Source organism: Aotus nancymaae, unplaced genomic scaffold, assembly GCF_030222135.1.
Source record: "Aotus nancymaae isolate 86718 unplaced genomic scaffold, 86718_ANA_hifiasm-v0.15.2.pri h1tg000006l, whole genome shotgun sequence".
Classification (NCBI taxonomy): Eukaryota; Metazoa; Chordata; class Mammalia; order Primates; family Aotidae; genus Aotus; species Aotus nancymaae.
Window position 1 is genome coordinate 61,771,056 of NW_026988417.1, and position 21,991 is coordinate 61,793,046.

Below are 21,991 nucleotides of genomic sequence, written 5' to 3' on the forward strand. Positions count from 1 at the left end.
TAAGTGTAAATATATTAAACATTTTATTAAAAGAAAAAATACTGACACAGCAAGTCAAAAACAATTCAATCATGTACTGTTTCTGAGCCACTTTTAATTTTCTAATAAAAGTTAAAAAAAAGGATAAGAAACAACACCCAACCAAAGGAAAGCAGAGGTCACAATATTAATATTAGACAAAACAAACTACAAAGTAAAAAGCATTTAACACAATGAAGGAGATTTGACCAAAACAGGTACCTTCCATATGAAGGCTTATGTGATTAGTAACAGCACTGAAATGTACATAACAAAGACTACAGGAAATACAAGGAGAAAGACAGTTGGAGTGGCAACACTTCAACTCTAGCAGTTGTTAACAGATCTCGAATCAAAAGTAAGAATACAAAGGTTCAGAATACTATCAAGCTTATTATGTCCAAATCTAACATCCTGTTCTTTTCCCCAAAATTTGCTTATTCCCCAATAGTCCCCAGATCAGGAAACAATATTGCTATTCTTCCAGGTACTCAGGCCAAAAACCTTCAAGTTATCTCTAATACTCTTTCGCTTATACATCACATCTCCTCCATCAGAAAATCCTGTTGTCTTTACCTTCAAAAACACTTAAAAATCCTCCTACTGCTCTCCACTTTCTACTGGTACCACACTGGTCTAAGCCAACACCTCTCATTAGGATTATTTCAACATCTCTCCAGCCAGTCTCCTAGCTTCCAACCTTCCTCTGTCCCCTCAACCCCACTGGTCAACTCCTAACACAGTAGCTGCAGTGATTCTGTTAATACAGGTCTTCTGCTCAAAACCCTCTAATGGCTTCCCATCTCTCTTAATAAAAGCCTTTAACATCCTGTGTGATCTTTCATTCTGCTGCCTCTGTGACATCATTTTTCCTACTACTTGCTCTCTCTTCCTCTGCTCTAACCCCCTGGCCTTCTTGGTGTTCCTCAATCAAGATGGACTCTACCACACCAGAACCTTTGCCCTTCATCTTCCCTCTACCTGGGACACCATTTACCCAGACAGCTGCATGGTCTACTGTCTCATCTCGTCACAGCTTTGCTCAAATGATCACTTCCTTAGTGAGGAGTTCTCTGCCCACCTACCTAAAAGTGTAAACTTCATTTGCCACCCTAAAACCCCTACTTTATGTTTCTACTCTCAACACCCAACAAAAAATAAACTTTGTTATACTTTTAAATTGTCTGCCATCCTGCCCCTTCCAGAAATTATGGTCCAGGAGGGAGAAATTTTTGTCAGTTTTGTTCGCTGACACATACCTAAGCCATAGAATATATAGTAAATATTCCATAATTTTTCATAAATATTTAAGAATTCCATAAGTATTCAAAATATATTCAAAAAATATATTCACTTATGTTATCAACAAAATAATAACTGGATATATATAAGTCCCCATTTGTATATAAATTATTCTCTTTTTCAAGCACTGATGGAAAAATTATAACAGATATTAGAAAACAAAGAAAACCTTAATGATTCAAACAATAAATAATATAGTCCAAGTTTTCCAGAACAAAATAAAACCAGAAAATAATAAAAAAACAAAACACAACTTCTTAGATAACAGCCAAAATTGGGTATTTTATACACATCAGATATTAAACTAAGCAAAGAACACGTATTCATCTTTATATCAACTTATGGGATTAGAGCTGATATCATTTTACAGATAAGGAAATTGAAGTTTAAGAACACTAAAATTTCTTACTCAAGATAGCATAGAAATGCTTTCTGATCAGTGGCGAATAGGGGAAAAAAAGATAACACAGCCAGTAAGTAGTAGAGCTAGAACAAATCCCAGGTCCATGACTCTAGAGACCAAGCTCTTGACTACGTACTCTTAAATAACTACTGAGTCAAAGAAAAATCATTATAATTCAGAGTATACTACAATAACACTACATAGCAAAGCCTATAAAATTAAGCCAAAACTATAATGAGGGAAATTCAATGCTGCTTCTTTACCAAAGAAAAAGCAGAAAAACAGAGAGCATTCAAGTTAAAAAAGAAAAGTAACACAGTAAATCTAATGATGGGGGAAAAATTAAAAAGTTAAACAAATAGTGATTATTAAGGAAAAAAAAACCAGTATAACAAATTACAATCAAACATGCATTTTTAGGAGCATAAAAAAATTATAAAATTCTCTATTAAGAAGCATTTTTAAACTTCAGTATGAAAAATTTCAAGTATTGAAGGCCAGGCACAGTGGCTCACGCCTGTAGTCCCAGCACTTTGCAAGGCCAAAGAGGGTGGATCGCAAGGTCAGGAGTGCAAGACCAGACACATGGTGAAACACCTCTCCACGAAAAATACAAAAAATTAGCCAGGCGTGGTGGCGGGCGCCTCTAATCTCAGCTACTCAGGAAACTGAGGCAGAGACCTGCTTGAACCCAGGAGGCGGGGGTTGTAAGATCATGAGCCAAGATCATGCCACTGCACTCCAGCCTAGGCAACAGAGTGAGACTCCATCTCAAGAAAAAAAATTTCGGGCCGGCGCGGTGGCTCATGCCTGTAATCCCAGCACTTCGGGAGGTCGAGGCGGGTGGATCATGAGGTCAAGAGATCGAGACCATCCTGGTAAACATGGTGAAACTCCATCTCTACTAAAAATACAAAAAATTAGCTGGGCATGGTGGCACATGCCTGTAATCCCAGCTACTCAGGAGGCTGAGGCAGGAGAATTGCCTGAACCGAGGAGGCGGAGGTTGCGGTGAGCCGAGATCGTGCCATTGCACTCCATTCTGGGTAACAAGAGCGAAACTCTGTCTCAAGAAAAAAAATTTCAAGTTTGAAAAAAGAGAAAACAGTACAATGGACTCAACACACCCATCACCCAGCTTCAGTAATCATCAACAGATGACTAATCTTGCTTTATGTATACCCTTAACAGCTTAACAATTTTAAATACTGGAGTATACACCTTAAATGCCAGTATTTCATTATGTTCTACTTAAAAAACTGTCACTCATTTTTTTCTCTCTCACTTAGGCAAAGGGTCTTACTAATTTCTAACTAAGAGTCTTAAGAGGTAGGTACTCAATATACATTTGCCATCAGTGATAATGTAAATAAAACATAGCACTCCTTACTCCATATTCATAATGCCACAAAAATCAAGACAGAAAAAAAAAAATAGTTTACCTAAACTTCCATGAACTTTCTCATCATCTACATCATTATTCTTCTTTCTAGACATTAAATAATTCTTGAGCGTGGAAGGTCCACTTGAAAAAAAAAGTAAACCACAAAATTAATGCTTTTATAATGCATATATCTAATGTATTTGCCTTAATGATTATTTTTCTCCTAAAATTGCCATAAGTCTTTCTTATAAAATCAATAATGATGTTATAAGTCATCAAGAATATACAGTCATCCCTCAGTATTTGTGGGGGATTGGTTCCAGGATCCACTGTGGATACCAAAATCCAAGGATGCTCAAGTCCCTTATATACCATGGTGCAGTATTTGCATATGACTTTCATATATCCTCCTATATAATTTAAATCATCTCTAAATTACTTATAATACCTAATACAATGTAAATGTATGTAAATAGTTGTTATATTGTATTTTTATTTGTACTATTTTTAATGTTATATTGTTACTTTTTACTATTTTATATTTTCTGAATATTTTCACTCAATGAGTGTTCAATCAGTGGATGCAGAACCCACAGATATGGAGGGCTAATTGTACTTGCCGCATTAAACAAAGGCTACAATTTCAACCCATAATTTATGGCAAGCATCGTTAAGGACTGAATTTATAACTTAAAGATCAGAGTTATGATCTTAGTTAATTCAAATAACATCTTGTGGTGAAAATTATATATATTTTAAAAAAAAGAAATCATCATATCTTAATTAAAAAAAAAAATTACAGCCAAAATCCAATGGAATTTAAAATGTGGCCCAGAAATTGTCAGAGATGATTCAGGTCTTCCCAGTCTGAGATCTCTTTTTACCTACTATGAACCCAGGATAAGCCTAGTCATAACCTCACAAATAGTAAAGAAATCTCAGCCATCCCTTAAAAGTCTGAGACTTTGCTATAATTTACCTTTTGCTCATTTTTTAAAAGGTTGGTTATATGACATCAGATATAATTAAGAGTAGGTCAATTCAATTTGCTCACTAAAGGTGGTTATTTTAACATTATATGTCTAAATTCTTTAATATACCACCTTTTAAGAGGTGGAGCCTAATTCCACCTCTCCCTGAATGTAGTGTGGACTTAATAAGTTGTTTCTAATGAACAGAATAAAGTAGAAGTGACAGTGTCCAATGTCAAAGACTAAGTCATTAAAAGACACTGTGATATCCATCACAGTCACACTTTCTCTTGGAGCATTTGCTTTGTGGGAAGCCAGTTACCATATTCAGCAGCTGAGAGGGCCACATGGCAAGAAACTAAAGTCTACTGGAAACAGCCAGCAAGGAATTGGGACGTCCAGTCAAAAGCCATGTGAGTGAGGCATTTTACAGGTGGATCCTCCAATTCCAAACAAGACTTTAAAAAACTAAAACCAGAAAGACATCTTGACTGCTACCTCCTGAGATTATCTGAGCCAGAACCAGCTAGCTAAGTCTTTCAGATTGCTGACCCATAGAAACTATGAAACAGTAAGTGTTTTTAAGCCTACAACAAAATTAAAATAAAGTTCTTGGGTAATCTATTATACAGCAATGGGTAACTAATATAGTCAGGAAATACTATTAACCTTACGATATATGCATACCTTTCCTCTAAAATTGAAGTCTTATGCTCTCCAGAATCCAAGTTTGACTCTGTTGGTGTCTTACATGTATATCCATATGTCTGAGGCTTTAGAGGAACATTGTGTGCAGTCATAATATCATCTTGATTCTTTGAGCTTCCTGTAGATCTATAAAAATGATAAATGTATGACTGTTTATACCTCTTCAAAAGAAAATTTTCTTCCAGAAACAATACACAGGTGGGTATGTAGACAATATAATATTGGCTATGAGTATCAGATCACCCTGTTCAGGTTCTCAGACTTGCAACTAGCTAAGGAAGAAAATTGGTTTCTATGACCAACCAACAGTCCTAATTTGAAAAATTCTGATGAGAGAAATGGAGAAGACATCTGGCCACGAAGGTAGTGACAAGGACATAAGGAGACCTTATCGATTAATGGCTTATGATGTATATTACAGTTAATCTATCATGGTTTACTGGAGAATCCATAAACAACTAAAATTCTTTCTTTGATAATCATTTGCAGTCAGTCTACTGAGGGGCAACAGGTCCTTAGAGGGACTCAGCTCATCTCTTCGGTAGTTAGTGTACTCCAAATATATGCAAACAACATACACTATTCCTAGGGACTGTATATTTCTTTAGGTTCTAGTGTCCTCCTGGGTCCTACCATTAGAGTCAAAAGCAATAAAAGTGATTACAAGACAATACCATAAACAATTGTATGGCAACATATTAGATGAACTAGATGAAACGGACAAACTCCTAGAAACATACGAATCATCAAAATCGATTCAAGAGGAAATAGTCTCAAAATACCATGAATCAGTAATCAAAAACAAACTACCCACATAGAAATGCTCAGGCACAAGTGGCTTCACTGCTCAATTTCACCAAACATCCAAAGAATTAAGAATTAAGAATTCTTCACAAACCGTTTCAAAAAATATAAGAGATAATATTTCCCAACTCATTGCATAAAGCCAATTATTACTCTTATACCCAAACTAAACAAAGACAATGCAAGGAAAGTAAGCTATAAACCAGAATGTCTCAATAAAATACTAGCAAACCAATTCCAGAGACACAATTTAAAAAAAAGGGAAAGAAAGTAGAGAATGGCCTGAAAAACTGAAACAGAATGTCTATGGAATTTCTTTATGCACTATAATGACATACACTAATATATTTTAGGACACACTATTATTTATTTCAGTATATCCTCAGCACCTTACTGCTTCTAACACAAAGTGTTTATTACCTAGATAGGTTGTTGCAACTAATAAGAATTCACTAAAAGCATCTAGCAAATATTTGGCACATAGTATGAACTCAAAAAATGTTAACTATTATCATCCTAGAAGAAAAGTATTAAGCTATATTCCTGACTGTTGAAATCACATTAACCTCACTTAAAAGGAAACAATTTGAACTATACACTTAAAAAAGATTAAGATAGTAGATTTTATGTTATGTGTTTTTTGAATCTCTATTTTGGTAGGTCAACGGAAGAGAATCACTTCAGACCAGTTCAAGACAGGCCTAAGCAACAAAACAAGACCCCATTTCTACAACAAATTAAGAAATTAGCCAGGTATAGTGGTCCACACCTGTAGTTCTAGCTACTCAGGAAGCTAAGGAAGGAGGATTATGTGACCCAGGAGTTTGAGGTTACAGTGGACTATGACCATGCCACTGCACTCCAGCCTGGGAAACAGAGTAAGGCACAGTCTTTAAAAAAAAAAAAAAAAGAAAAGAAAAGAAAAGCAACTCTTGAATGACAATAATATCTTATTAAATTTAACAGTCATAATCCCAGGTGCTATGTACTATTCCCTATCTTAATATGAGGAAACAAGCGCAGAGTACTACTCTGCCTGTGTGTCAACCAGTTAATGGTAAAGACTGGATTTAATACCAGGTATGCCAGAGTGCAGAGCTCTTTTCGCTAATACTGCTTGTCTATAAATGATTAAGTAGTGCAAATATTAAATGCTGAACAACAAAAGTATATATTGCATACATAACAGACATTACCTAGAACAATCAAGACTTTTCTTCTTAGCCAAATCTGCCTCATCACTTTCCAATGGCTCACTCTGCGAACAACTGGAAATTTCATCATGACCAACAATACTTCCAGAACCTTTAGCATTTAAAATCTTCTGTACTCTTGGGCTGCCTTTAGTTGCTGTCTTCTGCCTTTTAAGTGGAGTAGTTTTTTTTCTAATATTCTTAGATGTCTGGTTTGTTTTCTTAGCAGATTTTTGCCTACTGTCATGACGCACTGTTAATTCATTTCTTATTGAAGAATTGCTATAAACAGGACCTGAAGGAGTCAATGATAACCTAAAGTTAGCATGTTTGTCCAGATGATTTGGCTCACTGAAATACCAACATCATTTATATTTGCATATAAACATATACAGACACAAACACACCTCATAGGCTAAATTTATTTCCAAATTAAATTATTTAAACAATGCAGCTCTTCAGTTTATAGACACATGCAACAAGCCCTTTAAATTTATCACAGGCTTCTAAAAACACTCTAGCTTTGCCCACTGCTCTTTTGGCTATCCTTAATATCTGGTATTCCCCAAGGCTACAGGCTTCAGCTTTTCACTCCATATACCTTCTTTGAGGGACTCATCTACCCAGAGCTTTAATTACTATTTATACTGATACCTATAATATCCACCTACTGCTCTCCCCTACATCTGCCTCTCTTGCTTTATTTCCTATCTTATTGAAAAATATAACTACCTATTCTATACAGATATCTAAATCAGAAATTTGAGTCATGCAAGACTACTACTCCTATCCACAATCACTCCCAAAATCCTATCAATTCTATTTATTAACGCCTTTCAAATCTTTCAAGCTCTCCCTCCTGTCATTAGCAGGGGCCCTCATCATTTCATATCTGGATTATTAAAATACTCTTTATTAATCTCCCCTTCTCTAGGCTTCTCATTTTTCAATCCATTCTTCACAATGCTACAAGAATCACCTTTGGAAAACAAAAACTAGATTATTACAACCCTGTTTAATTAAAGTATTTCAGTGATTATCTATAGCTTTAGGATGAAGTCCAAATACAAATACTTGCAACATCATTTTATATCTACATTTAGATTTGCTTATTTCATAAACCACAATTCCCAAAACCACACTCTAAACAAACAAACCAAAAAAAAACCATCAGTACTGAACTATCTATAGTTTCTCTAAAGCACTAGCTGTCAAAAGGCAGTCTCTAGACCAGCAAGATCATCATTATCTGGGAATTTGACATGCAAATTATCATGCCTCACCTCAGACCCAGTGAATCAAAAACTTTGCAGAGCAGGGCCCAGTAATCGGTGTCTTAATAAGCTCCCCAGACAATTCTAAAGCAAACTAAATTTAAAAATGGAAAAGACCAAGCTCTCTGCTCCAGATCTTTGCATATGCTACTTCTTCTACTTAAAACATTCCATTCTTCCTCCTTACTCCACTCAATCACGTAGCTAACTCCTAATTCATCCTTCAGGAAGCTTTCTCTAATTTCCAAGTCTTAAGGTAGCTTGCTATCACACATGTGACTATTTATTTCTACCCCTCTTCTCCAGCAGGCTGACAATTCCTTGACCCCAGTAATTGATTGGTAGTTTATATATTTTCCCAATGCCTAACAATAGGGGCAGGACTATGGTGAAGCAAGAGTAGTCTCAGCTGGAAAATTCAAGAAGGTACTCATTTTTAGGTCTGTGCAAGTACAGAGCCTGAACTCACACAACCCTGAAATTGAATGCCTTACATTTTTCATCCTAGTGTCTCAACTGTCTTACTCTAGTCCTGGTCCTCCTTTACCTCATTCCTGCCCCAAGGCAAATACTCCATATACATTTCTTCATATATATGGAAGGTCAACAATGTCACATGTACTACAAGCAGGTTGGAGACAGGTCAAGTTGTTCGTAACTTCAGACTTCAGTTTCTTCTTCCATCAGATCAGAGTTTAGACTAATTATATATAAGCATTTCTCTACTTTTTTGATTCCCAGCTTGATCAAAAATACAATATCTATTTGAGGACTGTTAAATAAGTGTTTTTTGATAGTTTCAGAAATCTAGCACATTTAATTTCTGCAAGAACTTATTTACCCCACTATTTACGTGCTATCTGCCATAGTACTTTAGCATTTCAGGCAACCTGGGGCAGAAAAGTGAGTTCCCCAAAGAAGTAACAGTATTATACTTAACACTTCAACACTAACATATGCCACCCACTATGCTAACTGCATTTAATCCTTATAAAACTCAATGAGGTAATCATGTTACAGAATGAGAAACTAAACAAAGTAATCTACTCTAAGTGGAAGAGTGATCATTTGAACTCAGATCTGACTCCAAAATCCAAAGGCTGCAAAAAAATAAATAATTGATGCTATCAATCAATAATCTGAATGATTTAATAATTCATAGCAATAAGGCTTCACAGATACAATGCCATATTTGTACTAATCTTTCACTTATTAATCTAAATGCCCCATAGTCAATAGAATTTGTGTATGTGAATGCTACCTTATGATCCACCAATCTTTTCAGGATCATTTCCTTTAAAAAAAATGACAATTCTTCCAAAACAATAAATGTCTCATATTGTGCAGAAAAAAGTTAGCAGAGCAGATCTAAGTATACTGCCCTTAAAAGGGCCTGCTTTCAAAGTTAGCCCTATAACCTTAAATTTCAGGAGGGTTCCCATCATTTCCTAATTGACAAACGTGGTTTTGTGTCCCTAAACTGCTTATACAAAAAATATGGTTCAGGTTGAATGCCTTTATTCAGGGAGTATAGAATTATAGTGCTTGCTAGGGAGAGTACCTATGTGACCACCCCCAGTAAAGATCTTGGGCACTAAGTCTCTGGTGAGCTTCCCTGGTAGACATTTCGCCAATTTGTCACAACTCATTGTTAGAGGAATTAAGCAACTCCTGTGGGAATCCACTGAGAAAGAACTCTTTAAGCTTCTGCTGATTTCCTCCAGACTTAGCCCATGCGCTTTTTCTGTACTGAACTTCCACTGCATCCTTTCACTGTAATGAATCACAGACATTGAGTACAACTATATGCCTGGTCCTCCTATAGCAAATTACCAAATCTGAGGGTAGTCTTAAGAGCCACCAACACAAATAATTTACTTTTTTATGTGTAATAAACTCAATTATAATCTTTTAGATTATAAACTCCTTGGTAGCAGAACCTCATATTATCAATCTTTGTATCCCTCACAACCAACACATTAAAATAGTAGAATTATTTATATTGCCCTTCCCAACTAGAATGTAAGCTCCATGAGAGCAGGGATTTTTAGTCTGGGGTTTTGTTTTCCCATAGCTATTATCCCTATACCTAGAATGCTTTATATATTAAAGCTTCAAGGAGTATCTTTACAATTGACTTAACATTTCTTCTGATAACCCAATTTAACTTGGTCCTCATGAGATTCTTTTCATAGAAATATAAAATCAAATATAATGCCCCTTACAGAATGATTTTATCTATGAACAAACATAATTTAAATAAAAATACTTACTCTCCTCTGATTTTACCACCCACCAATTAGATGGACGTCTGGAAACTCTTCGACTTCTCGTGACAGTTGAAGTCACATCTTCAGGTACAAGTTTGTCCTTGGACTCACTGGAAAGGTGCCTCTTTTTAGATTCTTCCTTATCTTTTCTAGTGCTACTTTTCTTGCTTCCTAAAATAAAGAAAACCATAAAACCAATTCACAGTCTACTAAGAGTTTTCAGGAAACTATAACATTAAAAAAAAACCAAAACCTCAATTATAGGAACTTCTTAACTTTATCCTGTGGCCTTCTTTTCATCTCTGTTTTTAAAAGTCACATGCATGTTCTCTTTCTGTCAATTATATGTGCTGCTGAAGTAAGCACTAATTTTCTATTAAATGCAAACTTTTCACATTGCTTGATAACTCTTATACACTCCTCAGCCAAAAATAAATCTTCTGAAACTGAAAAAAATATACAGTTCCTTCCTACAATGTCCCAAGTAAAAGCAATTACTGCTTTCTTGTTTTGAAATGATTTTTTTCAATCTAATTCTTAGGAGATTTAAAGTGTGATTAAATTATAAACCCTAAAATACAGGCATTATCTTGGATTATCCAGGTTGACCCAATCCAATGGTATGTTTCCTTTAAAAGACATGGTCAGAGAAATGAGATGATGGAAGAAGAGCCAAGATAAATTCAAAACATCTGAAGGCTGGTATTGCTGGTTTTGCAGACTGTGGAGGAGGACCATGAGTCAAGGAATATAGGTAGTTTAAACAGGCTGGAAAAGGCAAATAAACAGATTTTCTCCTAGAGCCACTAAAAAGAAAGAAAACCCCACCAATACCTTGATTTTATCCCAGTGAGACATCTGACCCACAGAACTGTAAGATAATCAATGTTTGTTGTTTTAAGCCACTAAGTGTGTAGTAACTTGTCCTATGACAGCAATAGAAAATTAGTACAACTGGTATGGAAATTAATGAGAACATTATATTCACTAACCAATCTAGATAAAGAATACATGTAAAAATCAGTGTGTAGAATATAGCAGGTACTCAATAAATGTTTAATATTTACAATTATAGAAAGCATCCTTCAAGTATACTTCCTTTATGTCTTTTCCTAAGAAATTATGAATAAATCAAAATTTTGTACCCTCCCTTTTCATATATATGCATGTATATATATTATCTATTGTTTTACAGAACCCACCAGAATGATCTTGTTAACAGCAGAAATAATGGGTTAGTAATTTTTGTGACTACAGTGCCTAATACAGTGTCTGGCATTCAACAACTGTCAGATAAATGAGTGAATGATGGAAGAGAATGGATTTTTATCTCTATAAAAAATAGTCCCATGCTACCCTAGCATTTCTTTTAACATTTTTATTTTCTAAATAATTTATGGACAAAGGAAGGGGAACATCACATACTGGGGTCTGTTGCGGGGTGGGGGGCTATAGGAGAGATAGCAGGAGGTGGGGAGACTGGGGAGGGATAACATTAGGAGATATACCTAATATAGGTGACAGGGGTATGAAGACAGCAAACCACCACAGCATGTGTATACCTATATAACAATCCTGCAAGTTCTATACATGTACTCCAGAACTTAAAGTAAAATAAAAAAAAAAAAAATAGAATTTATCATTCTGTCTTATTCATGTTCTGATACTAACTTGTTTACTAGCCTTTCATTTTCACTTTGCCCTCTATATATACTGCCATCTCACAAGATAAACAAAAATCATGAGTTAGAGTCAAATTATATATAAAATAAAAAGATTCTAGAAAATAACCTATAGGCTTTTGAGGCTCTTTGTTGATTTAGGTTTACTTTGCCTACTCGCCAAATCTAAATTAGGATATTAAAAACAAAAAATGGGTAGAAAAATGATCACAGTTATATTTAATATAAACACTTACCCAAAGGTGACATCTGTTTCTTGGAAGCACAATCATTTCCCATCTCTTCATGCTTTTCCGTATTTCTGTCTGAATTTTTTTGAAGTTTGTCTTGGGTAATATGTGATGTATACATGTTTTCATCTTTAGACTGTCCCATATCAAGCTGTTCTTTAGCTAGTTTAGCCTTAAATTTTCTTCTCTGTTTTTGTTTCATAGTCCTTTTGCTTCCAGATGATTTTTTTGCATTCTCAGAATACATTTCATATTTTTTAGATCCACAATCATTTACCATTTCACCTGTCAAAGCATTACTTGTATCCAATACTGTTTTATCAGAGGGCTGAGATGTCTCTACTGAGTGAGGTTTATGGGAATGTTTGTCATTTGTCAAAGTCTTAGGTGATATATTATGATGTTTTTCTCTTGACTTTCTACCTTGAAGGAGTGTAGTACTCTCAGCCGGAGATGTTATGCGCTGTTTCAGAGGCCCTGTCTTTCTTGGTATTGTAATCCAAGATCTACTGGCAAAACTTTTATCTGACTCGTCAATTATAAATTCATCCTCTATCAACTCCTTATCATCTGGAGGGCATGAATGAGGTAGAGCAGTTGTCGCATGCCTAACAATGGGACTAAAAAAGGGTGATAGTTTTAACAATTCAAAAAAATGAAGCTTTCATCTTTGTTTAGCAAAGAAAATAATCTAGGAAACAAAATCTACATATCTTTTAAACAGTTTACATATCTCCTCGATTTTCCCTTCACCTTACAAATCTTTCCCTCCTTTTACATTTCAATGTCTGTTCACCCTCATTTATAATAATGACATCATAAAACTTTAGAGCTGGAAATCAGAGATAGACATCAACTAATTTGGTCCCACTCACTCACACATTATATATACTAAAACTGAAGCCCAGAGAGGTAAAATTATAACCCATTTACATTGACTCGCAGTCCAAAATGAATGCCACTATAATATATAATGTTATAATTAATTATATATTTGTATATGTGCCTTTTGGGATCTGAATTCTTCACTTTCAAAATAAATCAACAAGATTATTTCTGAGAAAACTCCAAGTCTGATATTAGAATAGAATACTATTAAGTTATGAGAAATTGGAGAGGCTGGGTGCAGTGGCTCACACCTGTAATCCCAGCACTTTGGGAGTCTGAGGGGGGTGGATCACCTTAGGTCAGGAGTTCAAGACCAGCCTGGCCAACATGGTGAAACCCTATCTCTACTAAAAATATCAAAATTAGCCAGACATGATGATGGGTGCCCGTAATCCCAGATACTCAGGAGGCTGAGGCAGGAGAATCACTTGAACCCAGGAGGCAGAGGCTGCAAATGAGCCGATATCACGCCACCGTACTCCAGTCTGGGCAACTGTGTGAAACTCCATCTCAGGGAAAAAAGAAAAAAGAGAGAGAGAGATTGGGAAAAATTTCTTCCAATGTTTCTTTTACATCCCAAGTTCTTTATACATAGCAACATCAAATACACAGACGGTTGAACGAATGTAAAAATTACTAACATTACTATAGAACTGTAAACTATAGATCTATAAAATAATAAAACCCACAGATCTATAAAATAATAAATGTTTGTTGTTTTAAGCCACTAAGTGTGTACTAACTTGTTATATGACACATATGCGTAAAAATTCATTCCAAATTTGGTATTTCACATATATTTTCATATTATAATCATGGTATAGAAATAAATGGAGTGTATCTAGAAAGGTAGCTTAAGCACAAAAGAAATCTAGTGCCACAGAAACAGGAAAAAATAAAAGGCAAGTCTTATTACAAAGCTTACAATGCTATAGAATCTGTTATAAATAATGAAGTCAAAGTCAAACAATGTTTCCCAACTCTAGACCTTTCTCCATAGTTATAGCCCAAATTTTATGTATTTTACTAAACGGCAGAAAACCTGTATTATGAATATTATTATTTCCTACTCCCAGTGTTGTAAAAGGATAAACAGTAAGACAGACAATTTCAACTACAATTTTGTCTTATAATCTAACATCCACACTAATTCTTACATTTTCATAAAATCATGTACATGTTAAGTACATACAAAGAGATTCACGCATTTAATGAGGTGTTGAATAAATTAAGACTAGTGCATATAGCACCTCCTCCAATTAGTCAGGAAAGTTTTCTAGAGAAGGAAGGAACTATTCCAAGGATGGTAATCTGATAGACTGATTTATTTTTCATTTCCCTGCTTTTTATAATACCCTTGAGTACAGCACATATTGCTGTGGGATACAAAAAATAAAAAACAAGGTAAACATCCAAACTCCAAACCAGGCATACACACCTTTGTTTCTGCTTTTTCCATTGGATGAGAAGGCTTACTTAGCTATGTTTAGCCATAACAGAAAGAAAGCCAGAATGCAAAAATTAGATTACGTTTTTCTTTTAATTAGAATATACAAAAGGAATCAGAAATGAAAATGCCTTCTCTATTCCTATAACCTCAAACTCCTGACAAATCTTATAATTTAAAATAGCAAACACTCTAAGAAATATACTCTCTAATGGTAGAGTTTCACAAATTTATATAATAAAACTATAAAAACGAATAAAGAACAAACTCAATACAAATACTACAATGAATGGATGTTTAACAGAAATGATATCCTTATGAAACAATGATGATACTATGAAAGTTTAGAATAGGGAAAGATGCCTTCTAGTTAGCTAGAAAAACCATGAAAAGCTTTGTAGCATTTGAGCTGGATCTTGATGGATTCATAAGATTTGGTCACAAGGAAATACAAGAAAGACAATCAGAAGGAAAAGCCTAAGTGGAAGCAATGATGCTAGAAAGCACTGGGAATAGTGAATAGTTACATTTATCTACAATAATTAAACATAAAATTAACTTTACTCACTAGAATATCAAAAAGAACATTAAAAAATAATTTCTCAGACGATATAATTAGCTCATAATTATAACACATTTGTTTTAGATGGTGGTGACAATATCCATATGAGGGGTAAAATATATACATAAAAATAATCAACTACAGGAAACAGAGACTGAACAAAAGGGGAATTTCATTCATTCATTCAACATGTTATTATAAAAACTTCCTTTTCTTTGAGACAGAGTCTCAAAGAAAGTGGAGTGAAGTGGCACAATCTCAGCTCACTGCAACCTCCACCTCCCGGGTTCAAGTGATTCTTTTACCTCAGCCTCTCAAATAGCTAGGATTACAGGAACGTGCCACCATGCCTGGCTAATTTTTGTATTTTTAGCAGAGATGAGGTTTCACCATTGGTCAGGCTGGTATCAAACCCCTAACCTCAAGTGATCTGCCCGCCTCAGACTCCCAAAGTGCTAGGATTACAGGCATGAGCCACTGCGCCCAGCAATAAAAACTTCCTAGTATGTTCACTAACACTCTGATACCTATGATAGTGACATAGGGGACCCTAAAATAATGATTTTTAAATACTGCATTGTCAATCAGGTGACATCTCTCTTTACAGGTCAGACAAAATTTTCAATTAAAATTGTTGTTAATTAAATGATTTATTTCTAAGTTAAGTAACATTAGGAATCCTTATATATACTTCATAGAATAGAAAATAAAAATGTTTCAAAGGACAGTTTCTTAATAACTCACCTGGATTCACTTTTTCGTTTTATCGTTTCTAAAAACAATGTTGAAAAACTTTTAGCTTGTCGTTGAATTTCATATTTTGAATCTTGCATTCTATTCTGAGATGATTCCGATGGTTGTCTTTCTTGTCCTTCTGATGTTTTATCATCTTCATCTGATACTTTATCTATTTCTACTTTCCTTAAAATAACTTTATCTTCAAAGTTTAGCCTAAAAGGTTAAAAGGAGGATAAACTGATTGCTCCTGTAACGTTTCTTGAGTTATGAGTCTTTCTGAACTCCCTTACAGACAATACAGACCACTTTAAAATTCTGCACTAGGCCTTTATTTAAAACACAAATGCTGATTTGTGCACTCCAAATACAAAAGATAAATTGCTCAGGAAAATTAACTTTTGTATTTACCAATAGAAAAACATAAAAAGAGAAAACAATAGTCAAAGTATACATCAATGAAATATATAGCTAGGTGATGGTTCTCAGGGCAATCTTAGAGCACGGTGACAGACCAAACTTTGAATAGCAAAGTCTTAGACTATACTTAACTCCTTGGCACCAGGAATCACACAATACTCTAGATAGAAATTACACTCATTACAGAGATCTCCAACAGCAAAAGTCCTTTAACAATTCACTTTGCTTCCTAAAGGCCAAAGGTAAGGCCAAGAAAGAGAAACCAGCTGTCCACAAAGCATAGTATCCTCAATAATAGGTATGCTCTGCTACCTTAGAAGTGACCTGATATATACCTATACTTGTAATTATAAAAAATACTGAGAAAATACAAATTGTTTATCTTAGGAAGCAGTCAAATACTATCAGAGAGAAAATACATCTTTCTACAGACTATAGAAAAGTTAACCTCTAAACTTCTCTGAAGTATACTTTAAGGACTTCCTTAATTATTATAAACTGAATATATGCTAAATGTATATTTTCTCATGTTAATATGTTAAGATGTTAACATTCTTTCTTCCTTACTGTAAAATTACATAACAAGATTGAATTACCATTTTTTAATATAAAAGGTAAAATTTTTAAAGTGCAATTAACATTATTTAAATAAAATGTTACCTTTTTTTGGTTTTAAGTGAAATATCTGTACTTGAAGGCAGCCTATTTACTGAATTTTCAAAAGTATAAGTCTCTCTCTTTTGGGTACTAGATGAAATAACATTTTGTGATACAGATGTTTTTGCATCCAAAAGAACAGAAGGTGAGCCAACAGATAAGTAAAATTCTTCATTAGCTTCACTGTGATGATCATTTATATTTCTACTTGACTTTTTTTTCGAGTCAGATGTATTTTTGGAACTAACATCAGTTGCCAGAATTTTCTGATGAACTTCATGGGCCTGAACTAGAAGAAAATTATATAAAGATACTGTCAATTAAAATAATAATAAGAGAATCAAGCAGGCTTTTTAAAATTCGGAAATAATTTAATCAGAAATAGTTTTCAGAAAACTCAAAAGCCATTAAGATTAGAACTAAAGATACATGATTAAAATAAGTACTTAAGATTCTTCTATCTTTGGGCTAAAAACTGGTTAGGGCAGTTAGATGATCACATATTTGTACATACACACATGAATATAGATTTAACATATATAGAGATGTGATGTAAGCATGTATGCATATATACATTCACAGTATATATGTATATGAACATTTATCTATAATGAGAAAATATAAGAGAATATATATATATTTTTTTCTTAACCTTCATCCTTCTGAACAAGATAGCATTTCCCTGCTTCTCCCTCTAAATACAACTAAATTTCCTGGAAGTTATCCATCAATCAACAACAGGATTCTGAAAGTTGAAAGAAAAAAGGCAGACTACCTAGGAAACTCAAGACAAGGAACAGACAAGGCAATGAGTCCCTTGGGTTTTCTCTTTGTCTCCCATATACCCCTGGATGGGTAGTGGAGAAACCTACAACCTGGAACTATCAACAGGTGAAAGACAGGGTGGGGGCTGGGTGGAATCTGCATTCTCTGAACAAGGTGAACCCAATAAAGACCTAATGAGAAAATTCAAGCCTCATTCTGCATTGTGGGCCGAGGAGCACTCCTTACTACCTGCACTGGCAGAGCAACAAAGCCCTGGGCTGTGGTATGGACTGTAGCAGCAAAGGAGTTCATATCAAGCCAGTCCCGCTTCAATAATCATAGATGGCAAGCAGTATGACCCACAGGAAGTTATAGAGGAGTGAAACCCCTGACCTTCACAGCACAAGGCAACATTTTGATCCACGGATAGTATTGACACCCCAGGTCATCCCAGTCCCTACTTTACCAACCAGGGCACCGGCAGACGGTCTAATCTGAGGCAACAATAGTATAAGAGAGGCCAGTATCCCCCTGTCCTCCACCCAATGATATAAGGAAACTCAGGCCCAGCAGCATTTAACCAGAACCCCACATAGGTGAACAAGGACATCAAAAGGTTACCTTCTACCCACCCCAGACAGCATCAACAGGAACTGAGCTAGAATCCTAACAGCATCAGAAAATGAAGTAGAACAAAATACCATTGCTATTACTCGGAACACTTAACTATCATTGAAAATAGGACTCATAAAACTAGGAAAGAGAGGGTGGGCATGGTGGTTCACGCCTGTAATCCCAACACTTTGAAAGGCCAAAGTGGGTGAATCACTTGAGGCCAGGAGTTCGAGATGAGCCTGGCCAACATGACGAAAATTCATCTCTATTAAAAATACAAAAATCAGGCAGGCACAGTGGCACATGGCTATAATTCAGCTACTCCGGAAGCTGAGGCATGAGAATCACTTGAACCTGGGAGGCAGCGGTTGCAATGAGCTGAGATCACTCCACTGCACTCCAGCCTAGGCGACAGAGCAAGACTCTGTCTCAAAAAATAAAAATTAAAAAAAGAAACTCTCAAATAAGTAGTATTTAAAAAAAAGAAAAGTTTTTTGGATAGCAGCCATTATAGGTATATAGTGGTTTTTAAATGTTGTTTTAAATTTTCCTAATAGCAATGATGTAAAAGAAATCAAAACCATAATAAAATACTACATCACACCTATTAGGATGGCTATTTAAATAAACAAAAAATAACAACTGCTAATGTAGAAAAATTGGAATCTTTGTGCATGCACTGCTGGTGTGAATATAAGTGTACAGTGGATCCTTAAAAACTTAAAATTGAAAGCAGGAACTCAAAACAGATACTTTCACACCAATGTTCATAGCAGTATTACAATAGCCAAAAAGTGAATACAACTCAAGTGCCCATCAACAGATTAATAGATAAAACGTGGTATACACATATAATGAAATATTACCAATCTTAGAATGAAATTCTGACACATGCTACAACATGGATGAACCCTGAAGACATGCTAAATGAAATAAGCCAGTCAAAGACAAACTTTCTGTCTGAAATTCATAGAGACAGAAAAAGTAGAATGGTGGTTGCCAGGGGCTGATGGAAAAAGAGATACTGTTTAATGATACAGTGTTTCAGTTTTGCAAAATGTAAAAGTTCTATAGATTCATGGTAGTGACAGCTGCACAACAATGTGAATGTATTTGAAGCTACTGAACCGTATATTCCAAGATAAAGTGGAAAATTTTACGTTTACTATACAATATTCTAAAATACATAATTCCTTTAAAACAGCAAAGAAAGTGATGTGTGTATATAAACAACTATTTAAAACAAAGTCTTGTAAAACTAAAAAATATTAAAATGCATGACAACAGAAATAAATAACAGTAGTATTTAAGTTGTGAATTAGTTGTTTCAGTTACTATGCCTGCATAATAAAACTCCTTAACTTGGTTGCATAAAACAACCATTTGTTATGTTCATGGATTCAGCAGGTGAGGAATTCAGCAGAGCACAGAAGGGATGGCTTCTTCCATGAAGTCTGAGAACTGGAATCATCTGATAGCTTGTTTACACATATTTGACACCATGTCTTGGCTGCAGGCTGGGAGTCTTTCTCTCCACGATGGCTAGTTTGGGCTTCTTCATAGCATATTGTCTGGGTTCCAAGTGCAACTGGAGAGAACGAGAGAGCGAGCGAGAGAGAGAGAGAGACATAGACAGACAGACGGCGGGGAGGCGGGGAGGGGGATCCAGCATGCCAAGTAGAGCCATATAGCCTTTTATGACCTAATCATGGAAATCACATGTATTACATATGCCATATTTGATGTATGATATGTAGAAACAACCTCACTGAGGTGGATGGGGGTGGAAGTTGATGACGTAGGAAAGATCGGAAATGAATCGAAGGCTGGGTGTGGTGGCTTATGCCTGTAATTCCAGCACTTTGGGAGGACGAGGTGGGCTGATCACCTGAGGTCAAGGGTTCAAGACAAGCCTGGCCAACATGGTGAAATCCAATCTCTACTAAAAATACAAAAATTATCTGGGCATGGTGGCTCATGCTTGTAATCCTAGCTACTCAGGAAGCTGAGGGAGGAGAATAGCTTGAACTCCAGAGGCAGAGGCTGCAGTGAGCCAAGATCGTGCCACTGCACTCCAGTCTGGGTGATAAGAGCAAAACTCTTGTCTTAAAAAAAAAAAAAAAAAAAAAAAAACAAGAAATGAATCAGCTGGGCATTGCAGTGGCTCACACTTATAATCCCAACACTTTGGAACACTAAGCCCAGCAGATAACTTGAGGTAAGGAGTTCAAGACCAGCCTGGCTAACATGGTGGAAACCCTGTCTCTACTAAAAATACAAAAAAAAATTAGACAAGCATGGTGGCCAGAGCCTGTAATCCCAGCTACTCAGGAGCCTGAGGCAGGAGAATCGCTTGAACCCTGGAGTCAGAGGTTGCAGTGAGCTGAGATCCCTCCACTGCCAGGGTGACAGAGGAAGACTCTGTCTCAAAAAAACAAAAAACAAAGAAACACCAACAAAATGAATGGAGTCTGTAAGACTGAAGGCAAAAGAAACTGTACGTAAGCATAAGCACTATGCTCTAGTTGACAAAACTGTTTTCAGGATATGAATCAACAATTCTGCCATTCTTTTACATGCATACAGAAATGTAAAAGGTAAGTAAATAGATAGTGAATGGTGAACACCAAGTTTCTAATCCATGTAATGAGAGTTTACAGATAAGCAAGGGGAGGAGGCTAGAATAATCCATGTGGTAATGGATTAGAGTCAAAGACATCATATGACTTTATGTTTATTTCAACATACAGATAATTACATTTAAAGATATTTATAAATATGTGTTTATACACAAGTTAGTGTACACACACACAATTACCTGGTTCTGTCAGTTGAAAGGGTCTGGAAGCAACAACTCCACAGGAGTGACAGCACACCTAGCATTCAGATCTTGGTTTCTAATACCATTACCCAGTAAAAGAAATCGTGATTCCATGAAGAAATGGTTGATTCTGGGATAAGGAAGGAACGAATCTTGTGGCTCCAAAAGGTAAGAAAGTGTTTAGAAACAACAGCAAAACTGGACTACGTCATTAGAACCAAAGTAAGAGCTTCTATTGGCCAAATCTGGAACAATTTAAACAAAATAAATAGTAATGATTTATAAAGTAGACATAAAATTTCTCCATCAAGAAAAGAGTAAAATAAACCCAATGAAGCAGAGGACTAGAAAAAATAAAGAGCAGAAATAAATAAAACTGATAATAGAAAAATACAGAAAATGATTGACACAAGGTATGCTTTGGGGCAAAACTACAAAATGATAAACATCTATCTAACAAAATTAACAACGATAAGAAGACACCAACCACCAATATGTGGAATAGAACAAAGGATAATATCACAATAGATTTTGCAGCCATCAAAAATAAGGTAATGCTTTGCTTTGAAAACTGACACGAAATGAGGATGCCTTCTCTCACCACTCCTATTCGACAAAGTATTGGAAGTTCCAGACAGCGCAATCAGGCAAGAGAAAGAAATAAAGAGTATTCAAATAGGAAGAAAGGAAGTCAAATTGTCTCTGTTTGCAGATGATGTGATTATATATTTGGAAAACCCTACCATTTCACCCCCCAAACTCCTTAAGCTGATAAGCAACTTCAGCAAAGTCTCAGGAATACAAAATCAATGTGCAAAAATCACAAGTATTCCTACACACCA

General features: G+C 35.4%; 1 protein-coding gene across 1 annotated transcript in view; it reads right to left on the bottom strand.

The window, feature by feature from the left end:
- The window catches only part of CENPC (centromere protein C), a 64,182-nt gene that overhangs the window by 21,570 nt on the left and 20,621 nt on the right, over positions 1-21,991 (bottom strand). The window contains exons 6-12 of the mRNA XM_064367524.1: positions 16,952-17,237; positions 15,881-16,087; positions 12,246-12,859; positions 10,331-10,498; positions 6,787-7,078; positions 4,766-4,912; positions 3,166-3,248 (exon numbers count right to left, since the gene is read on the bottom strand). Coding sequence (XP_064223594.1) covers positions 3,166-3,248; positions 4,766-4,912; positions 6,787-7,078; positions 10,331-10,498; positions 12,246-12,859; positions 15,881-16,087; positions 16,952-17,237 — 1,797 coding nt within the window. The remainder of the gene's footprint in view (positions 1-3,165; positions 3,249-4,765; positions 4,913-6,786; positions 7,079-10,330; positions 10,499-12,245; positions 12,860-15,880; positions 16,088-16,951; positions 17,238-21,991) is intronic.